Genomic DNA, 20,491 nt, shown 5'->3' on the forward strand with positions numbered 1-20,491 from the left:
CTGTGCTTTTTTTAACTTATGGATTATAATGAAGATGATTTCCTCTTAAGCTGCACTGTTTAACTAAAGTAATTATTTTATTTTATACAATAATATTGTTAGTTTATATAAAATTTTAATGATTAAGGGATTTTAATGAATATAGTAAGAGATTATGATACAGGTTGGTTTCGTGGGAAAATTAATATAGCTTAAAGGCAGAACATGGTGTTGCCCCCAACCCTGATAGAGCAGAGGATAGAAAATAAGAACAAGGAAGCATCACACAGCTAAGACTTATAAGTTTGTTTTGTTTTTTTTTTTAAGAAGAAATACAGACTGTGGCTTAGGTTAATAATTAAGGAAAACAATTGTGTCCCGCAAGGTAGGTGAGCTCAAGTTCTTTAAATCTTAATGTCGGGAGATGTTTATCATAGCTAAAAAAAGCTTTAAATAATGACTTAAGGTTAGGTTACGATATTTTTGTTAATGGCTTTGAGGCAGAAAATCTTGGGGAACAATTTAAAGTATAAAAAGACACACTTTTAATAGTTGGGCATGGGACTCTTTGAGGTCAGGGAACAAAACAACAACAGCCTGAATATTGCTGGCTGATGTACCTGTCTTGCTAAGATGACTTGGTGATCAGAGTGATGATTACATATTCCTTGTACCCTTTTCTGCCCTCAGCTTCCTGAAGTAAAAAAAAAAAACTGCTGATGGACAGGCTCCACCTACACCTATTGGAGGAAGAGGTGAGCTATTGGCCTTCTGGATGGACAGCCCCAGTCTCTAGGCCCTAGACTCCAGGGCACATCATGTGCCCCTCCTCTACCCATTGCAGCCCCAGAAACTGGTCAGCAGGTAAGACTCCTGCAGGCAGACTCATTCTACTACCACCCCATTCTCCTGTCAACCAACCCCCAAGGCATCAGAGGTTTCCAAGGCACAGACTCTACCTGCACCAATTATAGGAAGAGGTGAGTAACTGGTTTCCTAGATGGACAGGCATGGTCTCTAGGCCTGGAGCCCTGGGCACATCCCTTGCTCCTCCCAGACCCAATAAAACCCCAGCAGCTGTTCAGCAGGTAAGACTCCTGCAGGAAAATCCCTTCACCACCCTGCTACCCATTCCCTTGTCCAAACAAGCCTCAAGCCCTCAGAAGTCACCAGAGGTACAGGCTCCATCTATACTGGAAGAAGAGCCACAGCAGCCAGTCAGCAGAGAGGCCCTGAGATAGATACCATCTGCACTGACTGGAGGAAGAATCAACACCTGAACCTACACTTACCCCAAACCCAGAAGGGTAGATGACAGTATAAGAATATACTCAACAACATAAAGAGCAATATAGCACGGCCAGAATCTAGTGATTCTACAACAGCAAAACCTGAGCATCCCAATACAGATGAAGCAATCTTCAAAATAACTTTATGAGCCAGGTGGTGGTGGTGCACACCTTTAATCCCAGCACTCGGGAGGCAGAGGCAGGCGGATCTCTGAGTTTGAGGTTGGCCTGGTCTACAGGAGCTAGTTCCAGGACAGGTTCCAAAGCTACAGAAAAACCCTGTCTCATAAAAACCAAAATAATAATAATAATAACAATAACTTTATGATAGAGGCCCTTAAAGAAGAAGTGAAAAGTTCCCTTAAAGAAATGGAGAAAAAATGGAGGAAATCAATAAGTCCCTTTTTTAAAAAGCCAAGAAAAAACATTCAAAGAGGGGAAAGAAACAGTTCAAGACTTGAAAACTGAAATAGAGGCAATAAAGAAAACACAAATGGAGAGAAACCTGAAAATGGAAAATCTGGGTAAATGAACAGGAACTACAAATGGAAGCATAATCAACAGAATGCAAGAGATGGAAGAGAGAATATCAAGCATTGAAGATACAATAGAGGAAATAGATTCAATGGTCAATGAAAATACTAAATCTAACAAAGTCTTAACACAAAACACCAGGAAATCTGGGACACCAAAAGACCAAACCTAAGAATAATAAGGGTAGAAGAAGGAGAAGAATACCATCTCAACGCCACAGAAAATATATTCAAGAAAATCATATAAAAAATTTCCAAGCTAAAGAAGGACATGTCTATGACAGAACCAAATTTAAACAATACCTATCCACAAATACAACCCTACAGAAAGTACAAGAAAACAAATTCCAATACAAGGAAGTTAGCTGTGCCCACAAACACACAGGCAATAGATAATCTGTCACCAGCAAATCCCAGAGTTAGAAAACACTACCAAGATCACCAATGAAACCAAAATATAACAGGAATTAGCAATAACTGGTCATTAACATCCCTTAATATGAATAATGAACTCAATTTGCCTATTAAAAAAGACACAAACTAAGAGAATAGATAAAAAAAAAACTGGATCTGTTCTGCTGCATACAAGAACAACACCTAAACTTCAAAGACAGACATTACCTCAGAGTAAAGGGTTGGGAAAATATTTTTTAATCAAATGGACCTAAGAAACAAGCTGGTATAGATATCCTAATATCTAATAAAATAGACTTCTAACTGAAATTAATCAAAAGAGATGGAGAGGGATATTTCATATTCATCAAAGGAAAATATTTATCAAGATGAAGTCTCATTTCTGAACATTTATGCCCCAAATACAAGGGTACCCACATTTGTAAAAGAACATTACTAAAGCTTAAATCACACATCAAACTCATACACTAATAGTGGGAGACTTCAACACCCTACTCTTTCCAATGGGCAGGGCTGCCAGACAGAAACTTAACAGAGAAATAGGAGAACTAACAGATGTCATGACTCAAATGGACTTAACAGACATCTATAGAACATTCTTCCCAAATACAAAAGAATATACCTTCTTCTCAGCACCTCTTAGAACCTTCTCTAAAACTGACCAGATACTTGGTCACAAAGCAAATCTCAATATATACAACCATTTTCTTAATTAATGATTGATGGCGGGGACCAAGCCCATTGTAGGTGGGACCATCTCTGGGCTGGTGATCATGTTTTCTGTAAAAGAACAGACTGAGTGATCAATTGAAAACAAATCAGTAAGCAATAATCCTTCGTAGCCTTTGCATCAGCTCCTACCTCCAGGCTCTCACTCTTTTTGACTTCCTGCCCTTCAGTGACGGTCTATGGAAGTGGAAGCCAAATAAACCTTTTCCTTCTCAACTTGCTTTTGGTCATGGTGCTTCATGATAGCAATAGTAACCATAACTAAGACAGGAGCTTAAGGATAATGTCCTTATATTCAAAAAGTTTACTCTGGAGTATGCCTTGAGTGATTTCTATTATATCTTTCTTTCATATTTCCAGAGACATTGGTGACCATCTGGGGATTCTAAATTATCACCAGGGTATGGAAACATTGTTCTGATTCTCTGAAAGAGAATTATAAGTTTTATTCTGTAGTGCTGCTACCCCCAAAAATGTTTTGCTCATGTGATGAATGTATAAATTGGTATATTATAAGAAAAGCACCTATTTTAGCCTATATAATAATGTGGTGCTAAATTTGGAAGTATTATTAAATTTCTTCAGTCTTAACTTTGAATATATTCCAGTTATCTAGATCTGTGCCTTCTTTAACAATGGCTGATAGTGCTTTCCTACTCCTCGGTAATTAGTTCCCACAAAAGAAATTATTTAAAAAAAAGGGTTATAACCATCACTAACAAATTGGTAATAATAGGTAAGTCTTTGATATTTTAAAAAAGAATTATTTAGAGATAACTTGTTTATAGAAAAAATCAGAAATTCACATACAAACTAGTGGAAGACTAAGTTAAAAATGAATTTTTGTTCATGTTCTAAATGGAGAAAGACTAAGATATCTAAATATTGATGAGCCACAATTCAAGGGCATACAAATGCATGACAATATAGAAGATGGAGTATGATGTTAAATATACCTGATAAAGTAAGTCATGCAGTCCAACAGGAGGATGACTACTCATATCTTAGCTTCATGAGAGGAGTTTTATGTTTCAGTTTTTATTGTGTCCACTACATTTAGCATCTCAACAGCAGGAATCATGTATTACTCATTTGTGTATAGTAAGAACCCAGCAAAAATAATTGTTGGATTAAATAAAGAAATGAAACTGTCAAGCTGTTCATTCTCTAGAATGATGTTTTATTTCATCAATCACTAAGGTCTTATCATTAACCTGGCTTAAAGCACTTGGATGCCTATTTTGAATGTAACTCAAGACTACCTTAAAACCTTTGTATCACATTCACTCAAGCCACTCTGAACCGCACTTCACTCCCACCTCACAGAGTGTATTTTCCTGCTCTTTAGAATGTGTCCAGACAGTTATCACCTCATATCTGTTGTACATGCTGTCCTGCCCATACTGGGAAATATCCTAAAGTTAGTTCAGTTCCAGGAGTAGAGTCAGCCCCCTTAAATTAGATAGCTCAATGTTCACTGCTCTCCTGCTGCTAAGTGTGTTGGAGTTGAAACTCAAAGATTTCAAAAGAGAAACAGAAAATTGAGATTAACAAACTAAACACTGCTAGAACAAAGATGAGAGAAATGCTGACTCACATGCCACTCTAAACTACTTGGTAGTGGTTTGTGACTACAGAGATGACACTTTTTTAGATAACACATTGTGATGCAATCCATATAGCATAAATTACTCTATTCACTCCAGCCACATATAGTGTATTCACAATGTCGTGTAAGTATCACCTCCATTTCTTTCCCAAATATTTCACCTTTCCAAAGTGAACCCCTGTTTAGCATTAGGCAGTTTTCCCCATTACCCTTACACATTGAATAGAAATAATCAATCTATATTTTCTCTTTGCATTAAATATCAATCTGACTTTGTTAAGGTACCAAATGCTTGACAGAATAAAAACTTGTTTTTATACAGGATCACATCAGCTTCAGTAGAACACAATTTGAGAATGCTGTAGGAAAGGGATAGTGATCAGGATTCTGAAATACCTTGAAACCAAATAATATAAAAAATACTTGAAGACACTGAAAATAGAATTTGCAGTACAAGAGAATGAATCAAGTACTTCATAATTATGACCAAATGCATGCAGAATGTTTTAAGGATGGTTATTAAAGTGGGAACATTGCCTTTCTTACTAGATTTATTCACAGTGAAGCTGAATAGCTAACTCTCAGAGATGATAAATAGGCAGTTATTGTCCTTCTAGAATGAAAGTTACTTTAGAAAAGTTAAAAGTTCCTTCATGAGTTAATGTTCTGTGCCTCACTTACCAGCTGACTGATATTTTATACAGATTTATTAAATCTTTCAAGTGGAACTACACTGTAACATTGATGTGGGATTCCCCTCTTATCCTGTGAATATGTTTTTATTATCATTGGTTAATGAATAAAGTTGTTTCAGCCAAAGGCTAAGCAGAGAAAAGCTTGGAGGGAAATCTGAACAGAGATATATAGAGAGAGAATAGGCAGAATCAAGGAGACGCCACGTAGCTGCCAAAGGAGACAGACACCCTGGTCTGTCTTACCAGTAAACCACGAGCCTCATGGTAAAATACAAAATAATAGGAATGGGTTAATTTAATAAATAAGAGTCAACAAGAAAACAGCTAATAGGCCAAGCAGTGTTTTAATTAATATAGTTTCTGTGTGATTATTTTGGGTCAGGGCAGCTGGGAACGAGCAACCAGTCTCCACCTATATAACATAGACTAGCAGAGACACGAACTGATCATGTTTATTAAAATATCTCTTAAAAGTCCACTCCTAGGTGAAAGAAACTGCAAGGGCCATACTTAACTTTCAGACCAGTTAGCTATTCCATACTAAGATCCCAGGTGTAACAAAACTATAATGGATTGGACACTTTGAAATTTTGAACTTTAGACTGATTGACAGATCATAAAGACAGATCAAAAAGAGTGGCCAAAATTAAGACAGAAAACTCAAAAGACTTTCTATGGAATTTGAAAGAAAAAAAGCAGAGCTGCTTTGAAGATATACTCTAATTAAAGTTGGTGTGACTCTGTATTTAAAACCTCTAAAAGAAAATGATAAACTAATACAAATTTCTAAATGTCCCCAAAATGAAAAAAATACATTAATATCACAAAAAGTAATCAAGACTTTCAAAACTGATAACACTGAAATATTATTGAAAGAAGTGAAAGAACAAAACAGATGTAGGAATATTGCATATCAATGAACTTTAGAAAGATACAAAGAAAATTTTCCAGTATGGCCTATATACTCAAAGAAATGTCAATCACTGTAGAAGGTTTTTCAGGATATTATTATAAGTTGTTTCTAAAATTTATCTAGAAGTGCAAAGGGCTATTAATAACTAAACAACTCTGAAAATAAGAAAAAAACTGAAGGACTTATACCACCACAAATTAACCCTACCATACATTGTAGAATTATTTATCATGAAAAGGAAGATTGACTTAAACATTTGAAAGCAACTAATGTGCTTCAGCTCATCAATACACTAACAAGAAAAAATGTATGAATTACACATAAAAAGGAATTTGAAAAACTATAACATTCACATTAAAATATTTTTGTTTGGTTTTCTTTTTGTTTGTTTGGTTTTTTTTTTTTTTTTTTTTTTTTTTTGGTTTTTCGAGACAGGGTTTCTCTGTAGCTTTGGAGCCTGTCCTGGAACTAGCTCTTGTAGACCAGGCTGGTCTCGAACTCACAGAGATCCGCCTGCCTCTGCCTCCCGAGTGCTGGGATTAAAGGCGTGCGCCACCACCGCCCGGCTACATTAAAATATTTTAAGGCTAAGAGTAGAGAAGAAGATGCTGCTGGGTGGTGCTGGCATACAGTTTTAATCCCAACACTCAGAGGCAGAGGCAGGTGGATCTCTGAGTTCAAGATCAGCCTGGTCTACAAAGCAAGTCATAAAAAAGCTAGGGCTAAACAGAGAAACCCTGTCTCACCAAAATAATTGTGGAAATTACCTTGATGTGATGCATGATATATTCTAGAATTAGAGATGAGGTACAGACTTGTTGGGTTATTCTATACATGGTTTAATGATTTAGCATTTTAAATCATCTCTCAGCAGTCCAGTTTTTAGATTGATTGTCCTAGCAGATGTTGAGATACCCAAGGAGTCAACTGAGGGATGAGAGAAAAATCATTCCCTTTTTTGATTTTTATTGAGCTATACATTTTTCTCTGCTCCCCTCTCTGCCTCTCCCCTCCCCACTTCAACCCTGCCCCAAGGTCCCCTTGCTCCCAATTTACTCAGGAGATCATGTCTTTTTCTACTTCCCATGTAGATTGATCTATGCATGAAAAATCATTCCTTAAAAAGCATAATAGAAGCCAGGCATAGGGATGCATGCCTGTAATCCTAGAACTCAGGGCAGAGGCAGGTAGACCTCAGTGAGTGCAAAGCCAGCCTGGTCTACAGATGAGCTTCAGGACAGCCAGGGATATTGCACACAGCTGTTACAAAGGGCTGTAGCTATAAGCAAAAAAAAAAAAAATTAACAAATGATTGGGGGGTAAAGGGAAACAAGATTTAAGATGTTATGAAATTGAAACTAGTAAATACCTTCACTGAATACCATAGTAAAGGTAAAAGACCAGAAGTTCTTTCCACAAGAACAGCAACTAGACAATGGAATCTCATCTTATTTGCTAACTTCTGTACTATTTACCATTGTATATAAAATCTAGGCAGTAATGATGAAACAAGAAAACGAGAATCCAAGCCCAGGAAGCATGGAAATTGCCTTTTCACAGGACATAATCATCTATATGTGTAATCTGATGAGATCTATGAAAAACTACTCAAATTTGACTTCTGGTGCAAGAGCACTAGTGGCTTTACAAAGCTACTGCCAGGGAAATGCATATTTATTTTTAAATACCACTTGAAGTTTCTGGAAACGGTCCTAATGGCATACAGAAATGAGAAAAAAATTACGTGTTTTAGACAGGAAAGCAAGAACCCATAATGCTTAAAACAAGAGCTATTCCTGCCTACTCTCCTCCTAGCTCAGCGAGACAAAGACCATTCCAGACTTGTGGTAACAGGAACTTGTCTAACTCCATGTTTCATTTCACAGGCTATTTTCCACACAAGGACAGGATAGCAGCATTTTTCACACTAGCCAGTGCTACCTCTTGCTGAAACTGAAACTGACTTGGAGATGGGTGTCCCCTTTGTCCTCCCAGCCTTCACTCATGGGATAGAGACTCCAGTACACATGTAAATCTGTAGCTCCAAATGGCTTTTATTCTGACCAAAACCCAAAGCTGATAACATCTGGCCTACACTAACACTGCTAAAATCAAGACCTCATAACTAGAATAATGAAGACGCCTCTCAGACAATAATGTGCTACTGTTTAACACTCAGCTGTGGAAAAGGCTTCAATAATGTTCTCAGGACCAAAAACAGAAAATAGTAAATTGCTCCCCCAAAAGAATTTACTTATCTTGCACTAAAGTATGGAAAAATTTGAGTATATTCACAAAACACTGAAGATCTTGCTGAAAGACAACGTGACAGAAATGAAAAGGTTTCTAGGAAATTAGGCTACACTCTAGACCAGCTAGAGAAACCAGGAAAGGGATAATTAGGAGAAATATTGTAGCCAGAACATGTACTTGCATGAGAAGGCCAAAAGTCAACATCAAATGTCTTCCTAAGTGAACCCCACACTTGCCAGTTCAGCCAGGGTTTCTCTTGTCTCTGCCCCATCAGCACTGGAATACATAACTGCACTGTGTATCCGGATTTATATGTGGGTTCTAAAGGATCAAACTTAGTTCCTCATGCTAGTACAGCAAGCACTTTATCCACTGAGTCATCTTTCCCAGACCCTCAACAATTTTTGAAAAGTATTTTCTTACTTAAGTACTGTCTGTCATCAGGGGAGAGGGGAAGCTGTTGGCCCGCAAAAAGGGTAACTGATGAAATCTGTATTAAACAAGCTTGTTGTAATATACTAACATATGCCTTTAATTCTTTACATTACATTATTTGTTTAGTCTTTTGCTCCTAGCAATGATACTTACAGTTAAGATTAAGTGATGAAGGAGTGTATTTTGTCCAAATTAGGTGTTGCATAATTCATTGAATAAAGAAAGTACCTTTTTAACCAATCAGAGAATCATATTCAATACTAGTGGTGAGTTTTGCATAACAATCGCCACCCATCCCAGGAGTTCAGCAATATAATATGTCAGTGGGAAATGCTTTCCTTAAATATCATACAAATCTAGGAATACTTGGATCTTTCATGTAAGTGTTGTGAATGTCTCACATCAAAGAAATTTCAGTGGGAGCAGGAACCCAATAAGACCAGTGAAGTTAAAATTTTCAAAAACAGCTAATTAAATTTTTTTTTAAAAGCAGTGAACTGAACTCCTAGAAACATCCAGGTTTTTAATTCAGTCTCTCCAGGGGACACTGTATTATAATTTCCAGAAACTAGTTTCAAGAAGGTTTTTTTTTTAATATTATACAGAAGATTCATTTTAGGAGCCAGAGAATAATATGTCTCTAAGGAATCCCAATTGTTTCTCCAATTCCCTAGCAAACACTTTCAATAAGGGATCTGTTTGTTACAGAGAAAACTCCAAGCCACAGATGCACTCTAATTCTTCTTCCAGATGGATGCAGCTTTGTAAAATACCCTCATTAAAAAGCTGCAAAGAGAAACTTCAGATTAGAGTAGCAGAGTGATGTTCTTTTGTAGACACAACAACATAAGAACTCATGGAGTCTAGAAGAAAACACTACTTAAAAGATTGGCCAAGCATGATGGCACGTACCCTTAATCTTAGCACACAGGAAGCAAAAGTAGGTAGATCCTTATGAGTTCAAGGCCAATCTGGACTACATAGTGAGTTCCAAGACTGGTAGAGACACATAGTGGCATCTTGTCTGAAAATCAATGATCTTGATAGATACAGAACATGTGTTTGATTAAATTTACCATATCTAATTTTAAAAACTGTGAAAAATGGGCATAGTATGAAATGAATTCAACATAATAAAGTCTGTTTTTAAAAAGAAAGCCTGCTTTCACCATGATGCTGAATTATGGGAAACTGAAAGCTTCCTCCTTAATATCTGGAATAAGCTAAAGATTGCTACTTCTATCAATTTTATTTAATATACTTCTGAAAGTCTTTGGCAGAGCAATTAGGGAAAAAAAGAAATGAGGGACAACCAATTGGAAATGAGAAATTCAAATTGTCACAGCTTGTGACATGTTCTTATATGAAGAAAAAGCAAAAATGCAACTATAGTCAGCATGACAGCAAAAGCATTGCTATAAGCCAATAGTGGCTTACAAGTGACTGAACAAGTAATAGAGAAATTCCATTTTTAACAGCTACAAAATTCAGATGCCTATCAATAAATTAAACCAAAGAGGCAAAGAATTACTACAGTGAAAACCTACAAAAATTGATGGAAGAAATTGAAAAGAACACAAAAGTAGAAATAATCCAATTTTCATAGATTGAAAGAATCATATATGCCCAAAATCTTCTGCAAGGTGAATGCACACCTTATGAAAATATCAATTAAATGTTGGAAAGAGCTATAATAACCCTAAAATCCATTTGATGTCTCATAACATCCTAGGAAGTACGCAAGCAATTCCATGTAAAATGAACAAAGCAAGAAGTATTGTACTACCAAATTCTAAAGTATACTACAAAGCTATGCTATCAAACAGCATAAAACCACTGCAAAACAACAAACAAAACAAAACAAAAAACATGCACTGGCATAAAATAAACACAGACAGAAGACAAAGTGTTGTATTAAACACATGCAAGTTTAGCCAAATGATTTGACATACAAGTGCTGTGATCCCACACTGGAACAAAGGCAGGATTTTCATTAAATGGTGCTGGGAAAATTAGATACCAGGAATGAAATTACATCAATAATTATCAGTAATTATAAAATACAACTCAAAATCTTTAAGAAGACTTGAAAGTACAAAATTACTAGGAAAACTGCAAGGTAAACATTTATAGGATATAGAAAGAGGCAGGATAGAGAAAAGGAGAAAATCTTTGGTACATATACCTTATAAAGGAACCTAATACCCAGACTACACAAATAATCAAAACAATTGAAACACCAAAATACTCCCAAAGCACCCAATTATAATGGATCAACAGTGCCCCAACTAGTCATGGCAGGCTAACAGATAAGGAGCCCAGTTCCACAAATGGGCTCCCTGTTTTATTCTTGTTAACCAGTGAGATTCCACAGCTCTCCAAACATTAAAAGCTATTATCAATGCTCTTGGTTACCCTGCTGAACTTGACACTAATACCCTATTGCTAAAGACATCACATAGGAGTCATAGAACATAAGAACAATCAAGCTGATACTCAGTTGAAAGCTTCATCCCTACCTTTAGCTTCCAGTCACAGTGCTGCAAGGTGCTATGCACACTACTGGAGGAGAGAAGTAACCATTGGTCTTACCTAGCTGTGAACCTTGTAAGCTACAATAATGACTAGCCTAGGAAAAGACACGCCCACTGTGAAATAGTGGTGCAAATGTCATGGAAGAAAGAAACCATGTTATGAATGGATTTTTAAGTCCTAATGTACAAAATGAATTCCATACCTGGCATCATTATTGGGCAAAGAACATATGGCTAGACAGGTCACAGTCCCTATTCTGCTAAATGGATATAGTATTAAGCCAACTCTAATGATTTATCATTATACTAACAGATAAAAAATGTATCAACTCTCATCAGAGAGGCTCCTATTTACATTAGATAGTAATTAACATAGCGATCCCACAACTGGACTAGGTGCAGAAAATAAGAGGGTTCAGAATGATCAGCCTTAAATGGAACATCTATAAAACATCACCACTTCCTAAGATTCAGGGACAACCGTGGAAGGGGGAAGACAAAGAGTGTAAGGGCCAGATGTGCTGGACAAAATAGTATTTTCTGGACACAGCAGGACAGCTACGCACATACACTCACAGTGATTGGGACAGCCTGCACAAGACCTGTGTAACCTCAATCCAGACAAAGTCCCAGCACAGAGAGGAGAGCTAGGCATAAAGTTCTACCCTAACTGAGGAACTGTTGGCAACTAACAGCTGGTGGAAGAGGCAGAGTTGAGTTTCTTCAAGGATGTAATCCCTGGTATGTTAATCATACTCCAGTTGAAGGATACACATCTAAGAACATATGGATACCCAAATTGGATGTGGTGTGCATAGAAACAAAGGACACAGAGTTGGGTGGTTGTGGAAGGAGGTTGTATCCAGGAGGATTTGGTGGAGGAGGTAAATACAATAAAAACACATTGTAGAAAATTCTCAAAGAACTGAAAAAATATTTTAAATGTATATACTACTTTGTATGTTTAGTATTTTTGTTAATATTTAATAATTCAGCACTTATTTGCTCTACCTACTAAAGGTGAAGGGTTGAAACATTGATTTCAAATAATTTTCTAATGCATGTATCCTCTTAGTACTGTTTTATATTATTTTTTATTTCTTTCAATGGAATATGTTTAAATTTGTCTTTTCAGCTCTTTTAGTGACTCAAGTTGATTATATAGAATGCTGTTTAGTTCCTATCTAGTAACAGATTATGCTAATACATTCATACCATTGTATTCTGATTCAGTTACATTTGGCTAAAGACTAAGCATTGTACATTGTGAATTTCCCTTCTGCAGTGATAGTCAACCTGGACTAAAAGAGACTAGGTTTTGTATAGTGCACTTCAATTGTATTTGAACAAATAAGGACTGCCTGAAGATCCGAGAGTAAAACAGTCCCACTGGTCATCCTTACAGACCAGATTATAACACGCACCTTTAATCTCAGTAGCCATAATGACAGACACTTTTAATCCCAGTAGGAACACTAGTTGACACAGAAACTGGGCTATGTATGCCTTTAATGATGGTGGTTACACCTTTAATCCCAGCCCTAAAGAAGATTATAAAATGGGAAGAAACAGTTCTCAACAGACAGTTTCATTCTGAGATTCCAGGAGGCAGATTCACCATATCAGACTGACGTCGAGGTATGAGCCAGTGAAAGGCTGTTTTGCTTTTCAGATATTCAAGTTGAACCTTAATTTCTGACTCTGAGTTTTTATTACTTGTGCTTCAGTCTTGGAATTAGGGAGAGATTTGTCAAGAAAACACTTGTCAACACTTGTCTCCCAAGCATGAGGGCCTGAATTCAAGCCCCATGATCCAGGTAAAAATTGCTGCACAATTGGGGTGAGCTTGTAATTTCTATGCTGGGAATACAGAGACAGTTCCCTGGGTCTCTCTGATCAGTCAGTCGTTCTAATCTAATTAGTGAGCTCCAGGCCAGCAAAAGATGTATGATATGAGAGAGAGAGAGAGAGAGAGAGAGAGAGAGAGAGAGAGAGAGAGAGAGAGAGAATATGTGTGTTTTATGTGTTTTATTTTAGGATGTATCCTAGGTTGGTTTCAAGCTTTCTATGTATCTTAAAGTAGTCCCAAAGTTAACATTGTACCTCAAGGTGGTCTTGAGCTCACTATCCTCTTGTATCAGCTTCCTAAGTGCTGGAATTATAAGCACAAAATAAATCATCAGATCAACATTCTTTTCATTTTATAAACCAGAATATTATATGTCTTGGTAAATATTACCAGGAAACTTGCAAAGGCTATCATTCTGTTGTTGCTGATTAGAAGGGCATTTAAGTCAAATTGGTTGTTAATATGTGAACATTTTCTTGGGCTTATATTTATTTTCTGTGTTTTGTTCGAGAAAACAGTGTTGAAATTTGAATTGTAGTTCTTTCTCCTTTCTTTCTTAGTTTTTCTTCGTTTATTCCCAAGCTCGGATATTGGCTCATGAATCTTTTACATTATCATATTTCTTGATGAATGAACCCCTTTAGCATTATGAAATATCTACTCACATCAGTGTTCTTTGCTCTTTACTTGTATTTCTGATACTAAAATAATATGTCCAGTCTTCTTTTGATTTGTGTTAAAATAGTACATCTTGTCCCATCATTTTAATTTTAATCTACTGATACTTTTAACTTTAAAATGCTTTTCTCTTAGCTAGAAATATTGTTTTGCTTTTTGTTAAATTATTATTATTTATTTTAATGTATGAAGATTGCATCAATATCATTCCCACTCCTCCATCCTCACCACTACCTTCTTTCCCATCTGAAACATGACCTCTTCCACCTTGACTCTGACTTTCAGTGTTAGTATTTTCAATGTGTGCTAGCTATTTGTTACTTTAACAAATATGTGCAATTAAGCAATATTAAGCTTGTCACACAGATTTGGAGGTTTCAGTCTATGATCATTTGGTCAAACTTTGGCTTTGGGTTTGTGACAAAATATTTCTTTTTAAGGTTTTCTCTGTCACTGGCTCTAAGCAATTTGTTCACATTTTTTGGTGAAATTTTCTTTGAATTTCATTGTCTTTAGAATTTGTTAAGATTTTTCTCACTATGTTAGACTATAATTTCAACTAATTCAAAATGTTTAAACCAGTTTTTCTTTAAATTCATTTTATGTCTCCTTCAGAGAATCCTATTATACTTCCATTGGAATATCTAAAGCAATTCCACAGTACACTGATGCTCTATTTTGTTTGTTTAGGGGTATCTTCACTCCCACTATGTTTCAAATTTGGTAGTTACTATTTCTGTCTCAAATATTATTATTCTACTCTTCATATCTGATCTTCTGTTAGCATTTTTCTATTATATGTGTTGTATTTATATATCTAGATGTGTAATTTGTTACTTGAGTATTCAACCTACTGTTTTCTGCCTCTATTTGAATGTATTCAATGCAAATATAAGAAGTGTTTTAGTACTCTTCACCTACTATTTCTTTCACCAGTTACATTTACATAAATATTTACATGATGTGCACTGTTTTTTCTTTTTTGATTATGTAATCATTTTCCATACTCAACAATTTTTGACTGGACATTAGCCATTGTTAAGTCTTCTTTATTGGCTATTACATTTTTTGTTATAAACACAGATACTCTTGACATTTGTTATGGTATCATGTTAAGTAATGTGGAAACAGTTTGACCTTTTTTATTCTTTTGAAGCTTAACTTTAAGCTTTGGCATGTATGATTAGATCAGCTTTTAGTCTTAGAATATCAATGAGTCTCACTGAGACTCTATCCTTCAGAAAAATCCTACCTCATACTTCATGTAGTAAAAACCTTTTCTGCTGTGGTTAGTAAAAACGCGCTGTTGTTCCACCATGTTTTTAAGCTGGCTTTCATCTGACACTAGAATATTACCTTGTATGAATGAGGTGAAAATACTTGTCTGAAAACTGACAGTGAGTACTCTGCAGATTTCCCGGCCTCTCTCTAGTTCTCTGTCTCACTATTTCTCTTCCTCTTCCTCTCCTTCCCTGCCTTCCTCACTCTCTTCATGCTGCTTCATTCTGTCCTCGGTACTAAGGATTAACTCCCCTAAAGTGATGAGGCTAGTATTCTCAGTTTCTCCAGTCTTTCCACTTTCTCTTGTCATTATTAGGGTTGCCAGGCAGTCAGCAGCTACAGTTGGGAAGTTCACTTTGTTTCCTGCATTTTAATGATTGCTGTCACATGCTCCCTTTTTTTTTCAGTTTCTGAAGAACATTACTTGGTGTGTTTGTTCACTTCCCAATCACTGTGTAAGATGAGTAAATTAATATGGTCCCTATATTTTCAATTTAGTCAGAGTAAATGTCTCATATCATAGTTTTGACATTTAATTTCAACGTGCAGCTATATATTTTGTGAGTGGAAGCACACATTATACAGTATGTGTTTGAAGGCCAGGGGACAATTCTGTGATTTAAGGTATCTCCTTCCACCATGCATCTTCTTCCTCCTCTTCCTACTACCTTCTCTTTTCAACAATTCCAAAAGAACAAAAGTAGTATTTCCCCTCCAGTGTTTGTTCCTGGATCACATAAACCTATAGCATAAATAATAAAAACTCAGAGATATTGGGGTCCAACCTGAAGATCATAAAAGCAAAGTAGCAAAGCTACTAGATAGCTGTTACCTCTAAGAAATACTCAGAGTGAAAGAACAATCCTGCCTCCAGGAAGCTCTGAATGAGACTGTGTCTGAAAGCCATCTCCTCCCATTTTATCTTCCTCCCTAGTGCTGGGATTAAAGGTGTGTGCTACCACTGCCTGGTTTGTAAGAATGAACAGTGTCGTCGTTTTGTTCTCTGATCTTCAGGAAAGCTGTATTTATTAAAATACAAATGAAATATCACTACATAAACCATAACTAAAAGGTATTCTGTTCTTTCCCCAATGTCCTACTTCTCTAACTCTATAAACTAGTTTGTCAGCAACTTTGTTCTTTCCCATAATCACCCATCCAGGATAAATACAATTAATGTATGATAGGTCTCTTCTCCTAGTACTGTCCTATACCAATGCATTATTTGTATCACATAACTATCATAAAAACTTATTCTAAAAACAACAAAAACCCTGCAAATATATCTTTTAATTTATATAATAAATGTATATTTCAATTGAAGAGGTATAATAAATCCAAAAATTGCTTGAAAATTCAATGAAAGTTTGAGGAAATATAACAAGGAAAACTACTGTGCTAAGCTGGGATTAGTATTATCAATATAAATGTACTACACATAAACATCTGCATTGATATAGACATATATATATACACCTATGTACTTATGTGTATACAGGTATTTATAACTAAATAGTGTCAAAGCACATGTGTGTGCATGCACACATGTATGTCTACCATTTTCTAAGCTCTGTTCACAGAAACAGAAGCAATGATGCTGCTATAGCAAGAACCTAGCACTCAGAATTTAGATTCTAAATATAACTCCTTACAAAATATCTATTTCAGAAAAGTGATTGATTGGTAGGCTGATTGAGGCAACACACAAGACAAGACTAAAATGAATGATTCATGACTTCTACTAAGCAATTGTTCAAAACATGGAGTAAACATATCAAAATAACACAGAAGCCAAACTGAAATGATTAGAGTCCGCAAATATGGCAAATTGAGGGAAAAATTCTTCACCAAAATGAATAGTATTGTTTTTGAATGTATCAAGTAAGATAAGAAAATTCATACAGGTTATTAGCTAATTAACTAAAGGAAAATACACATGATGCCTTTTAATAACGCCCTCTTAAAATATATAGGTATAATGGATTTGTAGCCATCAATATCACTATTGATGCAAAGTAATTAATAGTTCTTAAAACTATTGGATGCAAGTTGGAAAAAGAACAGAATAGTCTCAATCTTAACACTTCTCCATATGTTACCTATTAAGTATAAGATGAAACATGGTAATTCTAGGGTGCATAACCTGGTATACATTAACATTTAAATATTGAAAACACACACACCACACAGTGTTTCCTTCTTGACTAATTCCCCCCAAAAAGATCCAATTAGCTCTTGTCCTTTTATTTCCAGAAAATGAATAAAGAACACCTTAGCAGCACCCTAAAGATGTAACTATCAGATTATAGGTTAAAAAGTCATGATGATTTTCAAGCCTGGAATGGATCCAAATCAAGGGAGATTGCTATAAGGAACATTTAGTTATAATTAGAAATTTTGAATATGGAACACTAAATTAGAAATGAATATTAGGTTAAGTTATATGTGTATTGTTTATAAAATAATTCCTTTGTTCTATGGAATTATATAATGAAGTATTTAACAATAAAAGAGCATAATATACTGAGTTCCCAAGGTCCTGATGAGGAGCAGAAGGAGGGAGAACATGAGCAAGAAAGTCAGGACCGTGAGGGGTGCATTCACCCACTGAGATGGTGGGACAGATCCAATGGGAGAACACCAAGGCCAGTTGGAATGGGACTGATGGAACATGCGATCAAACCGGACTCTTTAAATGTGGCTGACGGTGGAGGCTGACTGAGAAGCCAAGGACAATGGTGATGGGCTTTGATTCTACGGCATGGACGGGCTCTGTGTGAGCCTTGTCAGTTTGGATGCCCACCTTCCTGGACCTGGGGGGAGTTGGGAGGACCTTGGACTTAACATAGAGTAGGGAACCCTGATGGCTCTTTGGCCTGGAGAGGGAGGGAGTGGGGGTGTGGGTGGAGGGAAAGGGAGGGAAGTGGGAGGAGGGGAAGAGATGGAAATTTTTAATAAAAAAATGAGAAAAAGGTATAATATATATGACTATCAAATTGTTTGGGAAGAATTAAACACGTACACCTGTATATTTGCCATTCAACATAGCCCATAGTATAATGTATTTGTCTCATTTAATGAAATCCTACAAAATTGGATGTGAGGTCACTTGCTGAAGTGGAGGATTGGAATGAAAGTTTACTGTTCAGAGGGAAGAAACTGTACACTAATTCCCTTGGTCAACAGAAGGCCTTATTACCCTTTTAAGGGGCAATATCTTAGCAGAGGGCTTTTAAAATAACTGACCTCCAAGCCCAGGTCGCAGCCGGTTATCATAGCCATCCAGAAGTCGATCCAAGATTCTGGTGAAAATAGTGATGTTATCAGTGCTGTCGTCAGGAATATCTGGAGCATGCTTGGGAGAGAGTCTGCGAAGAAAAATAAGAGTTCTTAATAGGCAACAATTACATGACTAACCATATGAGTTCTACAAGATTTTCTAAGTAGATAAGGCAAATTTAATAGCTGTACATCTTGACCCATAAAGCAAGCAATTTCTATTTGTTACAAAAATTGCTTGTGTGGGAAGAGAACAGAACTCAGTACTTACTCCCTTCCTTCTACATTTGCATGAATTTTGCCAAATACATGTTCCAGCCTCATCTCAGCAGCAGACAAACAAACTGAAATCCTGGACACAGTGTTACTGAGAACAGTACCTGGTAGGCATCTGATTGCTTCAACTAAAGAAAGAAAATGTTATTATTGAGAACTTAACCTTCAACCTAGTCCAGAGAGATGCAAGATCACAGAAGAACAGAGTCAGATAAAACCTTGAACTACTCTCAGGCCCTCCCTTACGGAGACAGAAATCAAAGCCAGTAGTAGTTTAGAGAATGCAGAGTATCTCTTCTCTGTTATTTTATACGTGCAGAAACAAGCTGAGAGAAGAAACCAAATTTACTCACACTCATCACTAACAGAGGCAGAGATAGGACAACAATCAAAACCTCTTTGATTTTCTACTTCATCCTACTTCTTTTGATTTGGATGCCTTCTGAAAGCCTTTCTGAGTAGCATGTGCTTTTCTAAACACAAATCATACCCAGACACTATGATAGATGTTACTCTCTACAAGAGGAGCTTGGTGTTATTACACAGAACCAGGATTTTTGTTTTGTTTGTTTGTTGTTATGGTTGTTTTTAATCACTAAATAATATTCCATTGTGTAAATGTACCACATTTTCATTAATCATTCTTCAGATTAGGCTTTTCCTAATATTTGGCTGTTGTAAATAGAGAAGAAATAAACATGGAAGAGCAATATGCATCTTTATAATATGAAATGGAGTCCTAATGCGCGAAACAATCCCACACCAGTTTGGATTTAAAGGGTTATTTATTTAAGGGGAAAAACTTACAAAACATTGTCCTACCCGACAGCCAGAAAAGGAGTCTAGTCACTGGAGCAAGAGAGCAAGCAGAGGGCTGCCACTGCTTTTTTAAAAAGAAAGAGATCACGCCCCAGTGGGCTGGTATCTCAGTGGCTATTGGCTGAAGGAGCAGAAGGCACTCCCGCAGCAGAGTCCTTTGGATATACATCCAAGATTGGTTTATATGGGTCATGTGTGATCTACTTCTAGCTTTGTGAGGAGCCTTCATAGCAATTTCCACATTATTTCCATAGTGGCTTCACCAGTCTTCATGCCCACAGACAGTGAATAAGTGTTCCTCTTTGCCTATATTCAGGTAAGTATCTGCTTTCATTTAAGTTTTCTGAAATTGGCCATGCTGACTGGGGTAAGATGAAATCACAAAGTGGTTTTAACTTACATATTCCTTATAACTAAGGATACTAATATTTTTAAAATTTCATTTATTTGTAGTTCATCTTTTGTTTAGTTTTATAACATATTTGAACTGGGTTTATTTTCTTAATGCAACCTGTAACCCTCAGCAGAGAAGCTTCTATTTTCTATAGATAGCTATTAATACAGAGACATACAACTATGCAATGTACAGAAAATAAAAGACTGTAGAATTCCTATCCCTAATTGGGACATCTATACAACATCCTCTCCTCCCAAGACTCCAAGATTATTGTAGAAGAGAGGGTGAAAGAGTATAAGAGTTAGAGGTAGGGGATAACCAGGAAAGTGTTATCTGGACTCACAGGATGCATACCTGTGAAAGCTCAAGACAGACCAAATCCCAACATGTAGACAGAAGGTTAGTTAGCAAGGAATTCTACCCCTGCACAAGGAGCTATTGGCAATTAAAAGAGGGAGAGTCAATTTTCTTTAAGAATGAGACCCCTGATAGGTCGATAATGCTCAAGTAGAAGACCACATATTCAAGA

General features: G+C 36.4%; 1 protein-coding gene across 4 annotated transcripts in view; it reads right to left on the reverse strand.

Moving 5' to 3' along the window:
- The window catches only part of Gabra3 (gamma-aminobutyric acid type A receptor subunit alpha3), a 332,417-nt gene that overhangs the window by 148,498 nt on the left and 163,428 nt on the right, over positions 1–20,491 (reverse strand). For all 4 annotated transcript variants that reach the window (XM_038317280.1, XM_038317279.1, XM_038317281.1 and 1 more), the window contains one exon: positions 18,438–18,559. In XM_038317280.1, the coding sequence (XP_038173208.1) occupies positions 18,438–18,559 (122 nt within the window). The remainder of the gene's footprint in view (positions 1–18,437; positions 18,560–20,491) is intronic.

The sequence above is a fragment of the Arvicola amphibius genome, chromosome X (genome assembly GCF_903992535.2).
Source record: "Arvicola amphibius chromosome X, mArvAmp1.2, whole genome shotgun sequence".
Classification (NCBI taxonomy): domain Eukaryota; kingdom Metazoa; phylum Chordata; class Mammalia; order Rodentia; family Cricetidae; genus Arvicola; species Arvicola amphibius.